The sequence below is a fragment of the Acipenser ruthenus genome, chromosome 39, assembly GCF_902713425.1.
Source record: "Acipenser ruthenus chromosome 39, fAciRut3.2 maternal haplotype, whole genome shotgun sequence".
NCBI lineage: Eukaryota > Metazoa > Chordata > Actinopteri > Acipenseriformes > Acipenseridae > Acipenser > Acipenser ruthenus.
In genome coordinates, this window is record NC_081227.1 from 3,323,999 (window position 1) to 3,338,826 (window position 14,828).

At 47.7% G+C, this 14,828-nt stretch overlaps 1 protein-coding gene across 1 annotated transcript in view; it reads left to right on the forward strand.

The window, feature by feature from the left end:
• The window catches only part of LOC117397123 (zonadhesin), a 44,171-nt gene that overhangs the window by 25,672 nt on the left and 3,671 nt on the right, over positions 1 to 14,828 (forward strand). Inside the window, exons 46-83 of the mRNA XM_059009491.1 lie at positions 54 to 218; positions 366 to 528; positions 761 to 864; positions 999 to 1,178; positions 1,257 to 1,463; positions 1,723 to 1,902; positions 1,985 to 2,176; positions 2,396 to 2,617; positions 2,825 to 2,974; positions 3,170 to 3,273; positions 3,418 to 3,635; positions 3,909 to 4,129; positions 4,333 to 4,479; positions 4,690 to 4,854; positions 4,943 to 5,094; positions 5,451 to 5,619; positions 6,003 to 6,111; positions 6,308 to 6,447; positions 6,697 to 6,822; positions 6,985 to 7,164; positions 7,537 to 7,761; positions 7,925 to 8,051; positions 8,408 to 8,607; positions 8,700 to 8,912; positions 9,176 to 9,321; positions 9,496 to 9,623; positions 9,767 to 9,914; positions 10,118 to 10,250; positions 10,566 to 10,724; positions 10,809 to 10,935; positions 11,027 to 11,232; positions 11,460 to 11,622; positions 11,941 to 12,023; positions 12,267 to 12,427; positions 12,532 to 12,670; positions 13,090 to 13,265; positions 13,430 to 13,523; positions 13,913 to 14,053. Of these exons, the coding sequence (XP_058865474.1) occupies positions 54 to 218; positions 366 to 528; positions 761 to 864; positions 999 to 1,178; positions 1,257 to 1,463; positions 1,723 to 1,902; positions 1,985 to 2,176; positions 2,396 to 2,617; positions 2,825 to 2,974; positions 3,170 to 3,273; positions 3,418 to 3,635; positions 3,909 to 4,129; positions 4,333 to 4,479; positions 4,690 to 4,854; positions 4,943 to 5,094; positions 5,451 to 5,619; positions 6,003 to 6,111; positions 6,308 to 6,447; positions 6,697 to 6,822; positions 6,985 to 7,164; positions 7,537 to 7,761; positions 7,925 to 8,051; positions 8,408 to 8,607; positions 8,700 to 8,912; positions 9,176 to 9,321; positions 9,496 to 9,623; positions 9,767 to 9,914; positions 10,118 to 10,250; positions 10,566 to 10,724; positions 10,809 to 10,935; positions 11,027 to 11,232; positions 11,460 to 11,622; positions 11,941 to 12,023; positions 12,267 to 12,427; positions 12,532 to 12,670; positions 13,090 to 13,265; positions 13,430 to 13,523; positions 13,913 to 14,053 (6,063 nt within the window). The remainder of the gene's footprint in view (positions 1 to 53; positions 219 to 365; positions 529 to 760; positions 865 to 998; positions 1,179 to 1,256; positions 1,464 to 1,722; positions 1,903 to 1,984; positions 2,177 to 2,395; positions 2,618 to 2,824; positions 2,975 to 3,169; positions 3,274 to 3,417; positions 3,636 to 3,908; positions 4,130 to 4,332; positions 4,480 to 4,689; positions 4,855 to 4,942; positions 5,095 to 5,450; positions 5,620 to 6,002; positions 6,112 to 6,307; positions 6,448 to 6,696; positions 6,823 to 6,984; positions 7,165 to 7,536; positions 7,762 to 7,924; positions 8,052 to 8,407; positions 8,608 to 8,699; positions 8,913 to 9,175; positions 9,322 to 9,495; positions 9,624 to 9,766; positions 9,915 to 10,117; positions 10,251 to 10,565; positions 10,725 to 10,808; positions 10,936 to 11,026; positions 11,233 to 11,459; positions 11,623 to 11,940; positions 12,024 to 12,266; positions 12,428 to 12,531; positions 12,671 to 13,089; positions 13,266 to 13,429; positions 13,524 to 13,912; positions 14,054 to 14,828) is intronic.

The window sequence follows — 14,828 nt, forward strand, 5'->3', positions numbered from 1 at the left end:
AGAATAATAAGTGAAATCTGTAAGTGAAATAAGAGAATTTTTTTTTTTTGTAGGTGTCATCCATCCTGCTGCCTGTCCAGTGGGATCCTATTGTCCACCTGCCTCTACATCAGCAAATCAGTACTTGTGTCCTCCTGGTAGCTATGGAAACCGCCCAGGTTTGGCTAAGGTGTCTGACTGCTCTCCCTGCGATCCTGGAATGTACTGCATGGGTTCAGGTAGATAGCATTTTTACTGGACTACTTTGTCTCTCTGTCTTTAAGGATGAAAAACAGTTTTTTATCAAGGGAAGCGTGCATGCAAAAAATGAAAAGAAAAAAAAAACACCTTGTGTTGATAGCAGTAATCATGCTGTTTGTTTGTAGGCAGCACCAGGCCGTCTGGGCAGTGCAGCCCTGGGTTCTATTGCACAGGGGGGTCTGCCTTTCCTGCCCCTGGTGATGGTGTGATGGGAGACAGGTGCAGGGCGGGCTTCTACTGCCCCAGAGGGAGTGCCACAGAGCATGCCTGTCCTGCAGGAACCTTCAGGTACAAGTACTGTGAAACAAAGACTTGATTTTGCAGCTAGACATGCATCATTATCATTCTGAGTTTAAAAACAATGGGGAGAAGCTGTGACCCGCAGTGTTGTTTTATACACAAGTACAGCTAAGAAACCTCTTTTTAAGACACTTGCTGCAACGTTTGCCAGACATGTTTCTTCAGTTTCACTTTTGATTTGAATGTTTGCAGCTGTTGTATTTGAGATTGCTTCTTGCAGTAACAGGCCTGGGCTCTCGGACTCTGCACAGTGTCAGGTCTGCTCACCTGGGCACTTCTGCACTGAATCCGGACAGCCAACTGTCTCCGGGCCCTGTTTGGCAGGTAAATTATCTTAATAGCATTATCTAAACTGGTTGGGACTGAAACTTATCTGATAGATAGCCCTTGTGGTATCCTCAATAAAGGTGCTTTCGAAGTAATATCTGTATGGGTTAAAATCCTATTTTTTTTTTTAGGTTTTTATTGCCTGGAAGGCTCTCGGAGTTCCACTCCTTTTTTGAAAGAATTTGGGGGTGTCTGCAGCCCGGGACACTTTTGTCCGAATGGGACAGCCCTTCCTGTGCCCTGCCCGACTGGCACGTACAGAGCAGAGAGCGGGGGGAGATCGAAGGGGGACTGCACGCCATGCCCTGCTGGTAATGTGCATTTGTCTGCAGTGTTGTCATACCGGGTCTCTGTTAGAATCCATGCTCATTATTACCTTCCGTTTTCAGGTTCTTATCAGGGTCTGGAGGGTCAAAGGCAGTGCGACCCCTGTCCTCCTGGGTTTTACTGCAGACCCCAGGCTTTGCATGCCCAGGGAGCGGTGATCCCACAGCCTTGCCCAGCCGGGCACTTCTGCCCCAGAGAGACAGAGTTTGGCACCCAGAAGCCCTGCCCCCGAGGAACCCACAGCAGGCAGCTGGGACTGACCTCCGCAGGTAACCATCAGGTTGTGTGGTCATGTTTCGTATGAGCTCCAGGGGTATTTGAAATGCTTCGTTTTCCTTGGCACACCGTTATTTTTTATTTTTGAGAAACAAGAAGTTAAGAACATAAGAAATGAGAAGAGGCTACGAAACCCCCCCGACATCGGTAACAGCTATTCAAATAAAGTTGTTCACGTCAGGTGAATTGCATCATTTCTTTGTGGGAACTGTCTATTCTGTGATTTAAGAATAACCTCCGTTCTGGTTGCAGCTGAATGCTCTCCTTGCCCGGCCGGCTATTTCTGTGGTTCTGAAGGTCTGGTTCAGCCCACCGGACCCTGCGCTCCCGGCTTCTACTGTACAGCAGGGGCCTGGGTACCGAACCCCAGCGATGGGATCACGGGCGCTGCTTGCCCCAGAGGGAAGTACTGCCAGGCAGGATCTGTTGCAGGTGGGAAAGCCATTCCAAATAGAGCGTGACAGAGCATGCATTGTAGGCAGGTACAGCAGCTCATGTCTTCTGCATTGTGCAGGCAGCTGCTATGCAGGATATTACTGCGATCTGGGATCCAGCAGACCGGACCAGAAGATCTGCCCCTGGGGGTTTTACTGCCCGAATGGCACAGACGCCCCCGTCCCGTGTGAGGCTGGGACATACAGCTCTTCAGCCGGGAACAGCCAAGCGACTGACTGCAGACTGTGTCCCTCCGGGCTGTTCTGTCAGGGTAAGGGTAAACTTAATCGAAAAGGTGTTACGGTTTTTAAAAAGAGAGAATATTATTAGAAATTACAAAAATGATATAATGGTTGATAAAAAATAACAGGACTGTAGCAAAAAAAAAAATAACTATGGAAATTAAATTAGTGATTGCATAGGTGTCTGTTTTAACAACACAGTTTTTAGTGTACATTATATATATATATATATATATGTATGTATGTAGGCGATGCCAACGCTGCTCCAGGGGGTCTGTGCTCAGAAGGGTTCTACTGCCCCCCAGGGCAGATCTCATCCAGACCGACTGCCTCTCGCTGTCCCCCGGGGCATTACTGTCCTGCAGGGTCAGCTGCCCCAAAGCCTTGTGGGATAGGAACCTTCCAGCCACGGGAGGAACAGGGATCATGTGACGTCTGTCCGGCAGGCTTCTACTGCCACCCATCCAATGGTGAGACAAATGTTCTTTAAAAAATATATATATATATTTTTGCTTTTTTCTATGGCGATGTTGTACAAATTCATGCCGACAGATTCCATCATTATAGCTAATCAACACCCTGATGTATTACCGCAGTAGCTTCCTGTGGAACAGCTTGCACCTGACTGGCAGGGAGACCCTCACTCGATTGATGTTTCTTGCTCCTCTCTTATACAGAATCGGGAGTGGTGCAGCCCGAACCGTGCCCTCAGGGTTATTTCTGTCCTCCTGGTACCGAGTCGGGCACCAAGTCACCCTGCCCCAGAGGAACCATCGGACCCCAGACAGGAGCCGGCAGCCCAGCCCAGTGCCAGCCCTGTCCTGCAGGTAAGCTGGGGAGGAAATGGGAATCTAAACGATGGGGTTTACATGCAGTGGGGTTGGGGGGATCTCTCTCACACCCAGTCCTGTTTAATCACTATTAACAGAATAGCTACATTATTACCGGTAATAATGGTACTGCCAGGTTACCGGGAGAAGGAAGCTTGCTGATCTCATCCTGTTTTCCTGTTCTGTGTGTAGGGATGTACTGTGCATTCCCAGGCCTTTCCGAACCCACAGGACCCTGCCACGCTGGTTTCTACTGTTCTGTGGGAGCTAGCAGCCCGAACTCCTCTGAATACATGGTAAACTTATTCAGTTTCATTGGGGGTGCAGTTTTACAAATCAGATTTTACTATAACTTAAAAAACTTCAGGGACGTTGTGTGTTTATTTGTTTTATGCTGCATACATATGTCTACATACATCTTTCTTTTTGATCCTTCCCAGGTTAAATCTGATGGGATTTCCTTTGCTGGTAACAATGTGTGCCCGGTCGGTCATTTCTGCCCAGCTGGTACAGGATACCCACTGCCCTGTCCTGCCGGCTCCTTCTCCAACTCTCCGGGACTGAAGGGAGCAGACCAGTGTGAGCAGTGCCCCCCTGGGTACCACTGCCACAGCCCTGGGCTGGCACACCAGAGCCAGCCCTCCCCTTGTGATGCAGGGTAACTCATTCCATCCCACTCGTCATGATGTAGAAAGATTGCGAATACAATATTATGCAGAATCCACTGTTTTAAAAAGTTATGTGGCATTCAAGCACAGACCTGCCATTTTGTACTTTTTAATGATTCACTGAAAATTGCAACGAGTTCTATTGAGAGAGCAGCACCAGCTGAAAACATCTTCCATGGGTACCATCTTTTACCAGGATATGAGAGTTTGTTTTTCTTTGTTGGTCCTGTGAGCGTCATTAAACGGTACTGCATTTTCTTCAGCTACGTATGTCTTGGAGGAAGTGCTACCACCCGTCCTACTGATGGTCTCCACGGTTACCTGTGTCCCAGTGGGTTCCGCTGTCCTGCCGGGGCTGGCATTGAGGTGCCCTGTGAGCCTGGCACCTATAGCCCTATGCCAGGGGCCAGCGTGTGCCTTCCCTGTCCTGCCGGTACCATGTGCAACTCCACCAGCACTGAGGAGCCCAGCATCTGCCCCAGAGGTAAGATGAAACGACTTATACCCACCAAGGAATGTACTTCAACAAGTAGCAACCAGTACTGGTAGCAACCAAGCCAGATTCATTTAAAAGCTACCTCCCTAAGCAGTCAGTGTTGTGCTGTTGATTTCTCCTTCTGATTTTATGCCAAGTTCAGCAAAAGAGGGTAACGTCATCAATTCCCTCTCTCTCCCTTGGGTCCCCAGGTTATTATTGCCCCCCGAAGACTGCCCTGCCCCTTCCCTGCCCCGCAGGCACACTGAGCAGCCTGGAAGGAGCCCTGTCTGTCTCTGCTTGTGTGTCCTGCCCAGCTGGACTGTACTGTAGGGGAGAGGCAAACGCAGGGCCTGACGGTGGGTGCACAAGTACTGAACATGTGTTAAAATAGATGTCAATAAATGGTCACTGCACAAGGACAGCAATATTAAGATTGTTCCAAATGCTTGGCAAATGGTTACAGTGGAGGATGTTATGTTATTGCAGATCAGGTATTTTGCTAACGATTATCGTTAATCAGTAGGCATTGCAAGTATATTATTTTCCGATTCATTTCCTCACTCCAGGCCCATGCCTGCCTGGGTATTACTGCCAGGGGGGCGCGGTTGATGCAGTACCACAGGGCTCTGCCGTGTTTCCCAAGAACGGACCCTGTCCTCTCGGTCACTACTGCCCAGCGGCAACTCTCACACCAGTGCCCTGTCCACTGGGAAGCATCAAAAACACAACAGGTGGGTCTCTCGAAACGGAGAGAGCGAAGCATGGAAACTCCATGACTCTGTCCCTGCCCTTCACCTGTGTGTGCTATGTCCCTTGCAGGTGGTTCTTCCTTGGCAAGCTGTCTGCCCTGCCCGGCTGGTCACTACTGCGCCAGCGAGGGTCTAAGCATGCCCAGTGGCCACTGTTCTGCAGGGTTCTATTGCCCTTCAGCATTTACCGCCATCAGCCCCAACGCCTTTCTCTGCCCAAAGGTGAGAGCTGGCTAATACAGGGGTGTGTGTGTGTGTGTGTGTGTGTGTGTGTGTGTGTGCGCTCACGTTATACAGAGTTTGAAAGATGAAGGGACCATGGCATGGCACAGATAATACTGCTACACTGGCATTAAGAGAGCACAAACATGTGTGGGGATCATCTGGACAGGAAACTGCTCCCTTACAGGAGAACGCATTATCCTTGTATCTCTGGTAACAGAGGTTTTACAGGCTTCTGTTGATTCCATACCCTGGCCTCTTCAGGCATTAAAAGCATATGTCTTCAAATTCCCATGAATGCCCTATATTGTATATAGTATAACTATGCATGATACTGACACCACCTCTCTCCTCAGGGCCACCACTGCCCCCCCGGCTCGGCTCACGCACACCCCTGTCCGACTGGAGAGTACCAGCCCAACCCGGGGTCTGATTACTGCATCCCCTGCAGACCGGGCTTCTACTGCGAAGAGGCCATTGCTGGAGACCCCCGACCCTGCCCTCCACACACATACTGCCCCGCTGGTACACCCCCCCCACTCACAGTAGATGTTGTGTGTAATCGCCCCCTGCCGTACTGTGCATGTGCTTTATTGATGAGCTGCTGGGTACTCTCTGCTCACACAGCTCCAAATGTCTAAGCACCTTTTAGTGGGATTTGCTTCTCAGTACAATTTAGAATTGCAGTACCTGTTGCTTTGATCCACCATCATGATAAACTGAAGGGTGAATGCTAGTTCATACTTTCATTTTTGTTATCAGCTCTAGCTGGTTGCGCCCCCCCCCCATCATCTCCCGGTTGTTGTAAGACTGAAGTACGAACCAGCCTTTAGAATTTGAAACAGTATTGTTCATGCTAGATAGATCTACCCTTGATGAATTCTGTATTTGTGTTTGTGTGACTGTAGCCACGCAGGTCCCTCAGCTCTGCCCCAACGGGACCTTCACCCCGGCTGCCATGTCCGGCCTCCAAGAGGAGAGAGAATGCTTGCCCTGCCCTTCAGGGAAGTTCTGCAGGTACTGCCGTTTTCTATCACTATGGCTTTTAACCCCCGGGTACAGTTCTGTGTGATACTGGAGTTAGCACCGCACAATTTACTGGGATCAATTCATTCATTTAATTTCAGCCTGCAGCAAATGCTGCATGGTATGGAGGTGGCCTCTCTGTGTTGACTCTTCCACCTGGTCTTGTCTCCTGTCTCTTGCTGTGCAGAGGAGGGAAGATCCAGGGAAGCTGTGCTGCCGGTTTCCTCTGCTTGTCTGGGAGCTCTGAGTTCACCCCCCGTGGCTCTGAACTGGAGAACCGCACTAGCTGTGAGTGGGGAGAGATGTGTGCCGGTCTCTGTCCTGCAGGTAGCGCTCCTGTTTAACCTTTTCAATACATTTAGCATACTAACTTTTTTTTACCCTAATGTATGTTACACCCTTTTCCATGATCATACATTGCAGCAAACTTAAATAAGGGGAATCGCCTGCTATCTACATGCATATTAACCCAAAATAACACAAATCTTTAATTGCACATGTGACATCTCTTAGAGTAAGCAAAACGATGATTCTTTTATAGTTTCTGTGTTTGACTTACAAATATTACCTGAGCAGGGTTCTACTGTCCTGAAGGGACGGAGGAGCCTAGTGCATGTCCAGCACACACCGTCAGAGCCTCGCCAGGGGCCAGCCAAAGAGACCACTGCCTTCCCTGCCCTCCACAGTACTGGTGCAAAGAAGGTAGGGGACATAAAACATGCCACTTGTGTGTTAAATCTAATTTAACATAACAGCCAGAGAATGGTACTTGGTAATGGAGAATGGTACTAATGGTACTAAAGTTACAGAATTCATTCAATGACCCTTGGTAGATTTCGAATGGTCAACTTTGCGTTCCTCCAGGGGACCCTGTCATGTATCTGTGCCCCGCTGGACATTACTGCAACGGACTGAAGGAAAGTGACCCTAAGATCACAGCAGGACCGCAAGAGTGTCCGGTGCACACATACCGCGCTGACCCTGGGGCAGGGAGCAGAGGGGACTGTCTGACCTGTCCTGCTGGATACCACTGCAACTCCACAGGTCTGCTGCATTCCATTTCTAAAGAACTCGCTTTCCTTTTAATATTTGCAATCATTCTGGGTGTAATGTTTTTCCAGTATATTTTTGTATGCACTGTTGGTCAGTGCTTTGCAGACAGAAAGATGATGTCATACCTCCCTTCTAAAGAGAGTTTTGTGGGCGGAACATGCATGACCAACAGAGCAGACTGGCGGAACATGCATGACCAACAGAGCAGACTGGCAGAACATGCATGACCAACAGAGCAGACTGACGGAACATGCATGACCAACAGAGCAGACTGGCGGAACATGCATGACCAACAGAGCAGACTGGCTCGAGAGCAGAGCTACATCTCTAATGATTGAAGTTTCTGCTCTAATTGTTTCTCAGGTCTCACAGCCTATGTCCACCACCCCTGTCCGCCAGGGTTCTGGTGCCCCGGGTCAGGAAGTCCGGTTCTGTGTCCAGCAGGAACCATGAGAACTGAACCGGGCAGTACCGCAGTGAGCCACTGTGACCCCTGCACTGCCGGCTTCTACTGTCCCGATCCGATGGTAACTGGCCAGCCCAACATCCACGGGATTCCCTGCCGTGCCTCCTATGAGTGTCCCCCAGGTGAGAGGGCTGATACTGTGTGCAAGACAGCAGCTTCCCTCCAGACAGTATAAGGGCACCTTGGGGAAAGTTTTCTATGTGTGATCTGTGAAATAGGTAATCATTTCATTTCAGGCACTGTAGGATCCCTTTGGCAACTCATTTTTTTATTCTCCTTTTCTAGGTGCAGTGACTGAAGTGTTATGCAGAGCTGGATCGTATTGCGGACCCCAGACTGGAGCCCCCAGCGCCTGTCCTGGGGGGTTTTTCTGTCCAGAGGGATCCCAGAGTTACAACACACCTGCACAGCTGTGCGTTAACTTTTTTTTTTTCCCCCTAGTTAAACTGAGCTCTAGGTTTAAGTCTATTAAATATGGTTTGAAACCAAATCTAAATGTATACAAGAGAGAATTTACTCTGTCTCTATTGGCCAGGTCTGCCCTTAAGTTAAGGTAAAGTAAAATGTGATATTCTGACCTGTAAAACCATAATAAACTAAGACAAGTAAACACTCGTTTTGGCTTGTGTCTTCTACATTCAAGATGTTGGTCTGCTTGACCTTGGTTTCCCTTGGGTTTAGAAACAGGTTTGTGATCAAGGAGATCAGAGATCTCTCTGGTGTTTTCTGATCGAGAGGTGACTGGGGATTGATCTGATCTGTCCTCAGGTGTGTGTTCCCCTTCTACTGCCCCCCGAGCAGCTCACGGCTGCTGCCCTGTGATGGGGGCTTCATGCCGGTCAATGTGAGCGGCCTCAGGGACTCGCTGGAGAGGAGCTGTGTGGAGTGCCGTTCTGGGACATACAGACCCAGCTTAGAGAGTGAACTCCACTGCCTGCCCTGCCCTGCTGGATACCACTGTCCCCAAGGTACCTCAGGATGTCATGCTATATAAAGGACAGTCTTGGGTGCGAACCTGGAGAGCTGATCAGTGCCTCTGTGTTGTGTTTGTTCAACTCAGGCACAGAGCACTACATGTCGAACTCCTGTCCCATTGGTTACTACTGCCCTGCCAGCACGGCATTGGCGGTACCATGCCCTCCCGGTTCCTACGGCAACAGCACCCAAGCAAAGCATCGTGGGGAATGTTACCCGTGCCCTGCAGATACCTTTAATCATCTGTTTGGCCAGAAAGCCTGCTTTCCATGCGGGAGCTCATCCTTCTCACTTCCAGGTAAGCTTTTGACGTTTTTCAAGAGTTCAGGCCTTACATGGGCAGCCACGGTCACAAGTTACGCTTCTAGTTTAATCTCTTTACAATCCTCCGTGTTCAAGAACATTAGTAGTGAACGATGTAGGCTTTGCATACGCAGCATAATTTGATTGAATGTTGGTGACACAGGAAAATATAATACTGTATTGTTAATATTGAATCTACCCCGATGTCAGAGCTCACTGTAGGGAAGCAGTTGAATAAAGCTGGTCTGACTTCCTCAGGCGCTGACTCCTGCATCTGCCGTGGACTGAACCGTGCCTTCCAGCAGTCCGACGGCTCGTGCATCTGCAGAGCGGGCTACGTGTACTACAATGAGCTGGACCAGAAGAGATCCACCGGCAACAGCGACATGGACTGCCAGTCAGAGGTCAGAGCAGCGCGTCCACTTACACATGGGCTAATTCACTTTTCAAGGTTTACTGACTCCAGTCGTCTGGGGCTACTAATCCAGTGCACTTAAAAAGACCACTCCTGCTCATGAGCATTGCTGCATAAACCTGCTGTGATTGTTCTCCCAGCAACCTTTCCTCCTGTATTCCAGGTGAACGAGCGCTGTGGCCCCGGAGAGCTGCGTCTGGCCTCCACGAGAGAGTGTGTCCTGCCTGGAGGATATGACTGCACGGCAGCCTGTGGGAGCCAGGGAGGGAACCTCTCTGTGGAACTTGGAATGTCAGTGTAGCACTGTGTACACCTTCTAAAACACTGTGTGTCTTTACTCAAACCTGCTTCTTATAAATAAGGTGTGCTCATTCCCTGTAATATCTGTCTAATAACTGATAACAATGTCTGTTTGAATCTCCTTCGCTTTTCAGCTGCCACTGCGCAGAGTACGTGTCGGCTGAAGAACTCTGCGACGCCTCTTGTTTCTCTAAGATGCCCAAGATTACCGCTAGCCTGGGGCCAAATGGACAACTTGTGCTTAACATCAAGGACAGAGAGGCCAGAGGGACCAGGGACAAAGTGAGCCTGTTTTTATTAACCTGACAGATCCCCTTCATTAATACAAAGCTTACTGGTATATATAACCTACAGCAAGACATATTTAAAGCCACATTAAGCCAATTTTTTAAAACTCAAAATGCAAGCTGATATATGAACCCGTAAATCCAAACCTCTTCCAGTGCAGTATTAATGGGATTGCTGCTGTGCTTCTGTCACTCTAGCATGTGGTGGATACCCTGGGTCCTGAACAGTACAGCCCTGCTGGTGGGAGTGTCCATATTGTCCAGTTTGCACCAGAGGGGGTGTTTGGATTGATTGTGAAAGGGAGAAGACTGCTTGACGTTTTTCTCTCAGGTGAGTCTTATTAATCGTCCAATTAAAAACACTTTGTCAAAAACCAAACTGCAGCTACTTAAAATCAAGACTAGCAGTATCAACACTGCATCTAAATACCATACTGTATAGGAAACGGTGGATTTATTTTACTTGGAGAGGTTTTTTTTTATATTAACTAGACAATAAATACCAGCAACTACAGAAAAAAGACCAAGGTTAAAAAGAAAAAGCATTTCTTTTTAATTCCAGTAAACAGTGTTGATAGTTCCTGAGGTTTAGGCTAATTTTTATTTCTTTTTTAAATGATGACTCTCTCATCCTTGTCCATGTCAGGAGAGAGTACGAGTCCCGAGGTGACAGAGACCCCCAATACCTTGTCAAGGAATCGAAGGAGTTCAGAACACGCTGCTGCAGCAGCCAGGATCCCCAACCCCATTGCCTGTCTCAAACCCAACGATATGATCATCTTTCAGCTCTCCCTCAACCACCGCAGTGAGACTCTGCTGGTTATCATTATAGTTCATCAGGGATTGCATTTCTGAATGTGTTTATAGAGCTTGTTCTCTTTATTTCCAGACCGCAGCCTAAGCCACTTCCCAGTGTACCAGAAAGACCATCTCTTCAACAGCAACCCCGGCTGGGATTCGGGAGCCTTCCGAAGACTAGGGCACTTGGTCAAGGAGACGCGGTTCAACTTCTCCAGGTAAGGAGCCCTGGCTTTCTATCGTGTAAGAAAACGTTCCAGTTTTTACATCTTTGTACAGTAGCATGTTGTGTGTGTGCTTCTCGGTCAGATTCGCCCATGTGTTCTTGGAGCCTGGGAAGTACGTGTTGCTGGACAATGCGGCACTGGAGCGCAGCCTCGTCGTGGTGGTCAGCGAGCATCATACCGAGTGCGAGTCCAGGAGCTTCCAGCCCTCGTCACCGGGACATCTGGTCCGACACGGCGTTCTCAAGCAGCGGCAGCTCAACTTGGTACCGAACTGGGGCGCCATTGCAGGTAATCAGAGCTCCGCATACTGAGAGATCACAGTTCAGAACCAAACTGCAGCTTTCCTATCTCAGTGTTGGGCAGCAGTTTGCAGTCCCATCGTGAAAACCACCACACAGTCCCGTCAGGTCAGAATCTGAACTGATTGGAACCCAGCGCCATTGTTCTTCGTAACAAAAGTCACAAAGAACGACAAAACCAGGAGTGCCTTCCTGAAGTGTGTTCTGCCCTGCCAGGTGTGCTTGGTCTCCTGGCCCTGGCGGTCGCTGTGCTGACAGCCTCGGCTCTGGTTCTGAAACCCATTCACGCTGGACTGAGCCCCTGGAGGAGCTGGAAACCCAAGTGGCGCAGCCTGGGAGAGCCCTGCATCCCGCCAGGTTATATCTTCACCAGGGACAGGTACAGTAGAGGGGCCAGCGCCTTGAACAACACCTACTAATATACTGTACCATCTGAACACTTACTAACACCCAGGACCCAGAGCTCTTTTACACAATCACAGCAGTTTAGCAAGCCTTATCAGAGCCCTCAAACGTCTTATTTTTATTACACTGGCAAGAAAATATCATATGATGCTTTAGGGAGGGTGACCTTTCATTCAGGGCTTTTGCTAAGATATACAGTTTACCAGATTGTTGAATTGTGAGACACCGCTGGTACTTTTGCTGTAGTTTAAACATTGTAATATTTTCCTTCCATGTCCTTTTGGAATTCTAGTTTGGAATGCTATGACACTCTTGCTTGCCGGGGAGAGGGAGAAGGAGCAGAGACAGAAGAGGAGTCTGCTGTTTTCAAAGCCGGTGAGGACGTCTAATGATTTATTGATATCAAGTAGTTTGCGTATCAAGTAAAAGGTGTTCATGTGATACATTTTGCTTATATGAACTAATGTAAAAGGTCTCTTTCTAAGGACCATTGTATTTGGAACATACTACATAATACACTACTTGTGTGTGTGCATATATATATATATATATATATATATATATATATATATATATATATATATATATATATATATATATATATGCTGTGTGTTGCAGGTAAAAGGCCAGGGGAGATGGAGCTGGAGGATTTCAATGTGCGGACCCTCTATGATAAACTGGAGGACCAGAACCTTCACCTGGCTGCCCAGCTGGCCAAGCACCGCAGTGAAATGCTGGACTTCTACAAGAGCATCTGCAAGCAGACTGAGGCTTTGAAGGTGAGAGGCTTTGACTGGACCCTCTGCATCCACAAATCAACTGCACACGCCCAGCTTATACAGCGTATACCGTATAACATTAAACTGAAATCTACTGTCCCTAGGAAATGATGGAGTGTATTGACCCTGCTAGACTGGCTGTGATAGAGAAGAAGTGGGTCCTCCTTGAAACATCTGGTCTAATTAAGAGAATTGAAGACCACGAAACCAGCAGCCCAACCAACGACATGCAGACCGAGAGCTGTAAGGAGATATTAAACAGTCCCGAGGCAATGTGCTTTACTATGAGTGCATTCCCTTAAAAAAACCATAGCAAAACCAGCAAGTGCAATGCAATGAATTTGGAACAAGTACTGCAGAGTGGTATTGGTTCTGTAACACACTGGTACTGCAGTGGATTACCACTTAGAATTGGTGCACACTATTGGCATGCAATCATCGCTATGGTACAGTTCTACCAATGAATAATAGCTTAGTAGACACTTAGTAGAGAACCTCTGCGTTTCCATTGCATGTCACTGAAGAGCTATAGCATTTACCTCAATTACATTTGCCATGGAGGGATCTTCAGTCCACTGGAACTGAAGTTAGGAAAATCTCTTGCTCGACAGACTTTACTTTGTTCATACTGATAAGAAATCTTTTGTTTGTCTTGTTTGCAGGTTCCTCCACTCACCTGCTGGAGGCGCTGTTGAGAGGTGTGGAGAGTCTGCTCTTCAGGATGAGTTCAGAGAATCTTTCTATCAGCCGAGAAGCAGCACAGAGGCATTGTGGGATAGCAGATTGCAGCGGGTTGAGCGTGCCCAGTCACTTGGGGATGGATACTGGGCGGGCCAAGGTGAAAAACACACCTGCTCCTCATACACAATAAAAAATATATTCCTAAGAAATTAGGATCCCCTGTAAAAGCTGGTCATATTTATACTGCTTTAATAGTTGCTTTACCCTACCCGTATGTGCTTTACCATACTGCCTGTGCTTTACCGGGGCTCTCTGTTCCAGGATCCCAGCACCTCCCAGCAGCCAGCTCCCAAAGAAACACTAACCGTTGACGCAAAAGAGTCTTTTCTAGACACAGGAGAGGCCTGCCTCTCAGGTGAGCTTGGTTACATTCTCGCAACGCCTAAACCATTCCTTTAATGCGCTGTTGTATCTGTTGTGCCCTTCTGTGATGATAGTAAAACAAAACTGAAATTAAAAAGCAACTTTTCAAGAATGTCAGACTTGATTTAATTGATCAAAACAGACCTATGCAACAGGGTGGAGGGAGTCTTAACCACTACGCAAAAGAGCCGGGCTCATCTGCATTCGTGGCTTTAGGGCTTTTAACCTCACCTCATCTCGACGACAGGGGACAGGACAGAATCCGTAACGGCAGTGCATCACACACCACTGTCCGTTACACCTTCGACAAACCATTTCTTGTCAGTCCTGTTATTTTGGAAGTGTCCCCTATACTGAACTTTCAATGTGTTGGTCTTGCAGGGCAGCAGCTGCAGGTTCCAGACGCCAGCTCGCGTTCTTTAAGTGAACAGGAGCTTGCAGGCTTGATCACAGCCACCCCGCTCTCCAGCACACTGCAGCAGATACTGGAGTCGCTTCGAGACAGACACGCCCAGGAACAAGGCAGGGAAACATGGGATCAGTAGTCCACCACCTCATGGGTGTTCATGTTATTGAAGTTGTACATGCTTGTAGATTGTCAGCCAAGCATTTATTTCACACTTTGGTTTTTCGCATTCAGCACTGGGCGAATGCGCTTCAGAAAAAGAAAACGTCAAGATAATGGTCAATGAAGTTGTGAGGTTTTGTTATTCATTTCCTTTAGTTAGTATATCAATGGAAGAGGGTTAAACTGGTGCTGGATATAGTCTAATGCTGAGGCTGGGGTTTCTAGCTCATGCATCAGGTTTTTAACTGATAAAGTCACTTTACTGCAGCAGTGTTTAAAGACTTTTCTGTGGTGGGAATTTGCTTGTGAGATCAGGGTGATACATGCTATTGACCACTAGATGGCAATAGAAACCTGACAAAGAAAACTACAATACAGTACCCAGTACAGTCCTGCTCATACCAAATGAAGTGGTAGCATGCTGAATGTTTGTTTGCATGTACATACTGTAGATGCTGGTCTCCAGTTTGGTATTACTAGTTATCTTTGTATTTAAATGTCAATGTCAGCTTGAAGTTTTGCAATGCTTTTCCCATAGTTGAGCATGGTTTGCTGTGTTTTCTGTGCTTTTTTTTGTTAAATACATATCAGTAACCATATAAATATAGTAATTGTAAGAAAAGTCAGTTTTATTTGTAATAACCATTGTTCTTTCCAAAGCACCCCTACCTCACCCTTTTTTCTGATTTTGATGTTAATTCTTCTTTTTGCACACAAGGCGTAGATTGA